Here is an 8,741-nt window from a genome sequence, read left to right as displayed (position 1 = left end):
GAAGAGATACAACCCAGAGTTCTCAGAGAATAACTTCAATCTAATACAAACCTCCAGTGGCTGCAGAGTTACAAACATAGAAAGCTGAGCTGTAGGATTAACCACGTTCACCAAATACAGGATTAGGCTGTAGAACCCAGAGTTCGCGCCTCACAGCACGTACCTACAGAAGGCACACTGGCAATTTAAAACCTTTGCCATCTGAGAGGTACAGAAACAGTGGAATTTGAGAAGACAAAAAAAAAAAAAGAAGAAGAAGAAAAGAAAATCCAATTAAAAAAAATAGAATTTAGTCTGGGAACTCCCCGGCAGTCCACAGGTTAAGACTCTGCACTTTCACTGCCTAGGGCCTGGGTTCAATCCCTGGTCATGGAACTAAGATCCTACAAGTCATGTGCAAGATCAGAAAAAAAAAAAAAAACAACCATTTAGTTGAAACAGCAAAAAGTGCCAAAAATTTATACTAAAAGAAAGTCTTAGAGGTCCTAAGAATGTTGAGAAATTATCAGACAGTATCATGAAGAAAGAAGATAAATCAGTAAGTCCTCTGTGAGGATCATAAATGTCAATAAAAAGAATGGCACAAAAGAGAGGAAAACTTGATGGCCTCCTTTGTTAAGCTCCCATATTATTAAAAACACTCACCATAACTGAAAATTATTATTTATTGGAAAGAAATATTAAAGGCAGTCTCTTTAATTCCCAAGAGACCAAATATAGTTCCCTTGCCCTCCAAAATAAATCTCCCATCCCTCAAAAATTCTTTATTGTGACTCTTGGAATGTCCCAGATTCCTTGATCCAAGGCCAGAGCTTTTATTTTCAATGGATACAGTCCCGAGATCCTGGAAGCAACATGAAATAATGTCACCCTGGGGTTTTTTTATCATGGGAGGGTGGCTGAAAAGTCAACAACTTGAGGTACTTCATTTGACATCTTACCATACAGGCCAGGAGGTAAGGCGTTCTTGGGTGAAATCAAACTTCCACAACATATCAGTGATTCCAAGAAGTCTTTAAAGGAGTGATTACGCCAAGAGGAATCCACCTGGTCAAGACATGGCCTTCTCAGGAAGATGGAGCTATTTAATCTTAGCAAGGGTGGCTGCTCTTCTTTCTGTGTTCTGGAACAAGGCACGAATTAAAGCTTTAACTTCACTCGAAGAGAATGCAGTTGCCAAGGGCCCTTTTCCATCTGCCCACCTGCAAAATAAAAAAATACAATTTCTATTTCCTATTAAGTATAAGCAAAGTTTTTAAATTGCTTACTTGATTCCAAACATGTATTTGTTTAACTCATTATTGACGAGGGGATTTTTGCAGAGACTACTGCCTGTGGCCGGTGATTTGTTATATAAGTGACATTGATTCAATAATGTGTTAAAATGGAAATAAAACAAATTCTGGCATTTCCCCCCTTCTTTATTGAGTCTACCACTCAGTATCTTTAACATCTTCTGCTTCTTGGCTGCATTTTGATATCAGCATAGACTGATGAAGAGACCAAGTTAGAAAGATAAACACTTCTTCCTTATTCTATACTCACTAGACCCGTTTAAACTTGACAATTAGGACCACATGCTCACAGGGTTATATACAGAAATATAACTGTAACTACTTTAAAAAGTGAACCACAGGCAGCACATTTTAACCGACAAAGAAGAGGCACAAAATAATACATTTAAAATCACAAAAAAAATCAGTAGAATAAAGGGTAAAAAATATGAATACCTCACAGACAGAGAGAATAAAAACCAGTTGTTACCAGTGGGGACAGGGAATTTAGAGGGAGGGGACTAAGAGGTACAAACTAATAAAATAAATTACAAGGATACATTGTACAACACAGGGAATAGAGCCAATAATAACTATAAAGGGGGTATAACCTTTAAAAACTGAATCACCATATTGGGCACCTCTAACTTAATAATATTATGCATCAACTATACTTCCACAAAAAAGCACAGATTTCCAATATAAAAAAAAATAAATAGGCATTTTACAATAGAAAAAAAATGATCACTAAAAAGATGCTCAATGACATTAGAATTTAGGGAAATATAAATTGAAAGGACAATGAGCTACCATTTCATAGCAACTAGGCTAGGAAAAATTTTTAAGTCTGATAATACCAAATACTGGTGAATATGTGAAACAACAGAATAAATAAACTATGAAATATGCAGCTATAAGATAAATAAGTCAACAGGGATGTAACATACCCATAAGGAATTCAGTCAATATTGTAACAACTTTGGTGATGGATGGTAACTGATATTACTGTGATGATCATTTCATAATGTATAAAGATAGCAAATCACTATGTTTTAAACCTGAAAGTAATCTGTTAATTATAACTTTTTAAAAAACTATGACTATTATCAGAATATGATACAGCAGTGCATATGAACTATAGCTATATATACTTTCATGAATGAATTCTCTAATCAAGAGAAGCAAGTTATAGAAGATTCTATTAACAGGAAGTTCAAAAACAGGCAAATCTAAAATTTATATTTAGGGATACATACAAATGTGGTAAAACTATAAAGAAAAGCAAGGAGATAACACAAAATTCAAGACAGTTACCTCTGGGGGTGGGGGGACCATTTAGAGAACAGCACAGGGTCTTCAAAGGTAATGATCATCTTTTTCTTAGTTGGGTAATAGGTATGCGAACATTTATTTTACTCTTTTGTTCTTTAGACTTGTGAATATGTTATATATACTGTACTCCTTCATAGGTATGTATTTTAATTTTTAAATGTTTAAACTACACAACCAAAGACAGTTTCTTTGGTAAAAAAATATTTTCTCAATTAGTTACTATCCTTATATCTACTGAAATCTCTGGGAGGAAGAATATCTTCCTAGGCGGAAGAAAAGAAGCTGAGATATATCAGTATTATAACTGTTCTCATAACAAAGAATTAATGATCATTCTTGAGCTGCAAGAGGGCCCTTTTAACAGCAGAAACAAAATTTCTCATCTGCTGCCCTCTGGAGTCTTATCTGAAGACATAACCCACCAAGGACTTGTAAATAACAGATGAATCACTTGAAGTTTGTACTAAGTGCAGTTAGAGGTCTTCTGAGGTGATTTTGTTTTTTCAAGCAAAAATCTCATTTACCTTGTTTAAGAATGAATAGTATTTGCTGGGAACAACTCAGACACATCAAGGACAGCTAGTCTAATACACTTGGGCATCTGTAATAAACCAACCTAAAGCAGCTAGACGAGTAGCTACAGAGATGGATATGGACCTCAATGCCTATTCAGTGCATTCTCTATGCAAGGTTATGTGTGTTTGTTAATCATATACCAAGACAATAATTAAAGCATCCATGGATATGCAACTAGCCAGTATCTATTCTGTTTTTGCACAGCATCAACGACCTTCACACACTCAATAGGATACAACAAAGTATGCAATTACATAGCACAGCAATGTTAACTGATGGTGCTGAGAGAAAACAACATCCACTGTATTTACGAAAAGATGAATCCTTTCTACGTGTGTGGTACTGAATCCCTGTAGAAAAACTGCTGCTCAAACAAACAGTGGTTTGATGCTGACTATTCTTACAGGTAAAAGTCACTTCTCTATTAACATATCAAAATCAATCTTAAAATGCATCCACTGTTGGTTAAAATGGGCAAGAATTTCCATCTAGGTGTCAGAAGGTTGTACTTCTTGTAAAATGCAAGCAGTACAAGATCATCTATCTATAGAGCATGACAAAACAACATGCTCAAGACAAAAATAATAGAAGCAAGAAGCCCTTACAGTATCAAATATGAGACAGTGGTCATGAGATCCACACTACAACAGGCCATGCAAAGGCCCCAGTTACTGCTACTCAATATGAAACTCTCCTGAGTAACACTAGGAAACAGAGGAAAGCACTGCCTTCAATGGCACTGATATTCTTTTATAGTTGTGAAGACATAAATAAATCCTACAGAAGGGTTTTACCCACCGATCCCCAATTTCTTGCAAACTGGCTTGTAGCATCATCATCAGTTCTTTGAATGGCATCCATTTTGACACATAGACTGGAACCTCTTCTTGGTATTTCTTATTCTTGTTTTCTTCAGACAGAGGTGCAAATACTTGAGGTCCTTCATCCACCACTGTTTTGCACAAGGAATACAATCTGTCACCGTCTTCGGTAGAGATGTCCTGATTTTGCACAAAGGGAACACGACAGAACAGAATTAGACTAGTTCAGTGGTAAGAAAAAAGCAGATCTTTGGTGCATGCTATTCATGGGGTCAGTGGCAGCAAGATGTTTTCCAACCAATTTAGCAGACCTTACTGATCTCATCAATTCTGACAATACTCCCAAAGCAAGAATGACATGCAATCGGTTTCAATAGATTGTCGGTAATTTCATTTGCCTGCATGAAAGAATCCATTTCTCCAATAGAAAGTGGGGCAGTGTGCTGCAAAGCAGGGAATCTTATTACAGGGGTTTAGCCAATCTATACTTTAGAGGAATCACCTCGCAGAGTCCAGGCAACTTTCCTGCAGGATCACACATATAGTCCCAACATCAACAGGGTGCTGGTAAAGTGGTACTTGCACAAGGCTGCATCTTATCTTACTAAATTAAAGTCTTCAGTCCACCTACTTATTAAGTATACAACCTCACACTCTGTATTTTGGGAGAACTGCCCCATTTCCAGGCTCCTCACTCATAATTTACAGATGCCAGGTGGCGTAAGCCATATGATCCTACTTTCTTAGATAGGTATGAAGGACAGAGATTAGCAAGACTCCAGAAAAACAGAATTAAGACAAAAGTAAGAAAATAACAGTACAATGACTTAGAGATGAGACACGAACAATTTCTTCTACCATCTGTGTTGACTAAAAATGAGACCTCAACATCACCTGGAGGAACAACTGCAGCTCAAGTCTGGAGAAGCATCTAATGGCCCTTACCTCCAGGGCAGTGATCCTGCCAATGATCTCAGAAACCGCTGTGTTGAGTAAAGTCCCCATAGCCTTGCAATATATGTTCACCGGCAGGACATCCTGCCACACAACTCCGAGTCTCTTTAGCTGGTGCAGTACCTGTCAGAAAAATACAATCTTTACATGAAACAGAGGTTGTTACAACTCACATTTTCCTTGCAACTCACATTTTCCTTACAACTCACATTTTCTAAATGGTAGATTTACATTTACCATTTCTGTGTGTAAGGAAGAAGTGTTACATAATAGTGATGTAAAGCCATTCAGAACACATGTTTCTCAAATATTTCACCCTAGTGATATCCTTGCTTGATGAAAAATACTTACCCTGTTGACAGGAAAACTGGAGTAAAAAGGTAAGTCACTTAAGAGAGAGAAGCATTTTTTTAAAGATGAAAGCTAGTATTTCAAACTTCTCCAAGTTTATGGGTTAAAACACTGAGTCGGTCAAAAAACTCATTTGGGTTTTTTGCAACATCTTACAGGAAAACCCAAACGAACTTTTTGGCCAACCCAACACTTGCGGTGGCAGACTTATTAGATAACTAGGCGCACTACTGGCTTGATGGGAAGACAGCTTCCTATTGACTTGGTGGGGCAGGGGAAAGGAAAGGTCATCAATGTGACTAGAAAAAGTGGCCACATTTCCACAGGGACTTGTGGGGAATCAACTGAGCTACCTGCCACATACGCTTTGCTACTTAAAAATAAGCAGGAAGCATCTAAAGAAAGAGCGCGAACTGCAGAGTTAACAACAGCTCCCCACCTGCCGCACTGCTTTACTTGCTGCAGAATAATTGTCCTCATCGTCCATGTTCGAAAAGTTTCTAGCACTTGACAATCTTTCCAGAAGTTCTCCTTTCTGTGCCCGCATCTGGGCCAGAAAGCACTCGGTCCCTATGATGAGAAAAGAGAATAAAGAATTCTGAGCGTTGTTCAGTTACACTAAGGGTGGAGGAGGAGAGACAAGCAGGAACCAAATATCTGTTTTTGCCTATTTGAAAACAATTGCTTGTTAGTTAACATAAGGTGGCCCTAAGGTTACGATTAATAAAAACACCACTTCTAATACAACCGCCAGTCCCTCCAAGCCCATCCTCAGAACAGTGAACTTTTTTTCAACAGTTTGTCCAGAATCAGATAAGAAAGACTACATATACAGTAGATGCCACTGCTTATTTTCCTGATATATCTACACTACCTCAGGGGAAAGTCAGGAATTGAAAAGCTAAGTAAACGATACAGATTCTCTGCTTTTCTTAAGCTATCATTATAGTAAACATACTGATATCCCATATTTCTTTTGATTTTTAATAATCAGAAGTAAAGCTAAGGGAAGCAGAAGAGAAGGGAGCTGGTTTGAGGTTTTGCAAATGAATAAGCACTGACATTAGTGACTCTTACAAACAATGCTAACAGGGCTGTCACACTATACCTCTTAGGACATGTCACTCTACTGACATAACTCTAATTTGGTGAATTCACCACACACCAGCAATGCAGTTTGGAACTCTAATGTACCACAGAATCATGTCATGAAAAAGTAATGCTTTCAAAAGATTGCATTCACTTCATAAAGCTATATAACTGGGAACACCTGCAAATTAAATGCCCTTTCTCTTCCAATACAGCTCAGGGACCACCATCTAATTTCGAACGGGTCTTATTTGTAAATTATAAAGATACTAGTCTGATAAGTTGCATTATCAGAATGCTCTCCTACATTTAAGGCATCATTACCAAGTCTCCGGAAGCCAGGTACAAGGTCCACAAAAGTAGCAGTGCCATCGCAGAGAATGGGGGCAAGACGCAACCTGAACTGATGCCCGAGGGTTAGCAAGTGGTGAGCAATATACATGCAGTTGTTGTGGTGAATGGCAGCCAACTGCGGCAGTTTTTGAAGGTTCTCCCTAGGTCAGGAGGAAGTGAAAGAAAAGAAAGAAATCACCTGTTATTGAAGTTGGCTCTTCTAACGAGTTTCTCGGTTATTAATCATTGTCTGCTGTATAAATGCTCTAAGTAGCAAGATGTAAACTCATTGCTCCCACTCCCACACAGTGAGTTTGTTCTGCCTGCATGAGACCTTATCCAATAAAACTAACCCAGTGATTAACAAGAAAGAAAGAGCAAGGGAATGGATGTTTACTTCTGTCAACTCTTTGTACTAGAAACCTAGAATAGCTAAACATAATTCCCTTAAAATTTAACACTGATAAGCCTGTGGCAATACAGGTTTGCTTCCTCTTTCTCCAAACTCCTATCTCATTTATACAATGAAGCACTTAATTATTTTCCAACTCACTAGTTTTCAAAAGTGGCTGCAGATTAGAGTCATCTGAGAAAGTTTAAATATATAGATGCTTAGACTTCACTCTCCAAACAAAACACAACCTCTGAGTGAAATCGGGGCATTTATATGTTTTAAAATCCCACCAGGTGATTTTAAATTTTCATAAAAGATTAAAAATCACTGTTTTAATTCTTCTGCACATATTAGTGTTATCTACCTAGCCTGGGAAGAGAGCTTGTCTTAAACTTCTGCTACATATCCACTTGCAGTCATTCAATTAAACTTCCTGGTTTGGCCATTCCATGTCAGGCTAGAATATACAAAGTTGGAAACTAACAACCTAAGACAGTTGTCCTCACTTTGGGCTACACGTCACAATCATCACAGGGCTTTAGAAAACAGAGATGTCTGAGTCTTAAATCACACCTATACATCAAAATCTCTAGAATTAGGGCTTAAGCAAATATATATATTCTCAAAGGTCCATGAAAGAGTCTAAAATACTGCCAAAGCTGAGAACACTAATCTAGAACAGTGGTTCTGAAAGTGTGGTCCCCTGGCAAGAAAATAGCAGCATCACCTGGAAATCTGTTAAAAAGTCTAGGCTTTATCCCAACCCTGCTGCTGAAGCTTAAGTTCCAATACTTTGGCCACCTGATGTGCAGAGCCAATTCACTGGAAAAGACCCTGATGCTGGGAAAGATTGAAGGCAGGAGGAGAAGGGTGTGGCAGAGGATGAGATGGTTGGACAGCATCACTGACTCAATGGACATGAATGTGAACAAACTCTGGGAGACAGTGAAGGACCAGGAATCCTGGCATGCTGCAGTCCACGGGGTCTCAAAGAGTTGGACATAATTCAGTGACCAAACAACATTACTCTAGTCCTACTGAATCAGATATCTGGAGCATGAAATCTGGTAATCTGTATCCTACCAAAGTTTCCTGGTGATTCTGAAACACACTAAAGTTTGTAAACCACTGGTCTAGCATAAAGTTCTTAGATCATACAAAGGGGGGAAATGGCAAATCTAACTCCACCCCAGTATGAAAAATGTTTCTAAGCACAAAAAGCCCTAAGCCAACTGAATCCCCAAGGACGTGGCTATTAACTGACCTGAAGATGTTTCCTCTTTTCCTTTACCTAAATAAGTAGAAAGTGAAATAAAAGTTTTAAGCCACAGCAAAGAGAATACAAATAAAAATAATAAGCTTACAATAAATAAGTGGTCTTTTAGAACAAAATAAATGGACCTACTTAAAAACGTCTCAATTGTTCAAAAATCTGAACTAAAAATCAGTATAAACATTAAACTGACCTTTTCTTTGAAACCAGAGTTCTTGACTTAAGGTATAGCTTTGCTGACATATTACTTAAAATATCTATAAAGTCATCCAAAACACTTTATTTGGATGATAACGAGAACTCCTGGAGGCTTAAATATTAACTTATCAGATTAATATTAAAAG

At 37.8% G+C, this 8,741-nt stretch overlaps 1 protein-coding gene across 3 annotated transcripts in view; it reads right to left on the bottom strand.

Annotated features, from left to right (window-relative positions):
- Positions 1-647: 647 nt before the first annotated feature.
- ZW10 (zw10 kinetochore protein) overlaps positions 648-8,741 on the bottom strand; it is a 34,237-nt gene continuing 26,143 nt past the window's right edge. For 2 of the 3 annotated variants that reach the window (XM_070473564.1, XM_020872793.2), the window contains exons 12-16: positions 6,722-6,891; positions 5,748-5,878; positions 4,949-5,080; positions 3,981-4,183; positions 648-1,202 (exon numbers count right to left, since the gene is read on the bottom strand). In XM_070473564.1, coding sequence (XP_070329665.1) covers positions 1,082-1,202; positions 3,981-4,183; positions 4,949-5,080; positions 5,748-5,878; positions 6,722-6,891 — 757 coding nt within the window. In that variant the 3' untranslated portion in view covers positions 648-1,081. The remainder of the gene's footprint in view (positions 1,203-3,980; positions 4,184-4,948; positions 5,081-5,747; positions 5,879-6,721; positions 6,892-8,741) is intronic. The other variant, XR_011490028.1, reaches the window with a different exon arrangement.

The sequence above is a fragment of the Odocoileus virginianus genome, chromosome 10, assembly GCF_023699985.2.
Source record: "Odocoileus virginianus isolate 20LAN1187 ecotype Illinois chromosome 10, Ovbor_1.2, whole genome shotgun sequence".
In the NCBI taxonomy this organism is placed as follows: Eukaryota; Metazoa; Chordata; class Mammalia; order Artiodactyla; family Cervidae; genus Odocoileus; species Odocoileus virginianus.
Note: the sequence above shows the minus strand (reverse complement) of the source record. Positions and strands in the feature narration are given on the sequence as shown.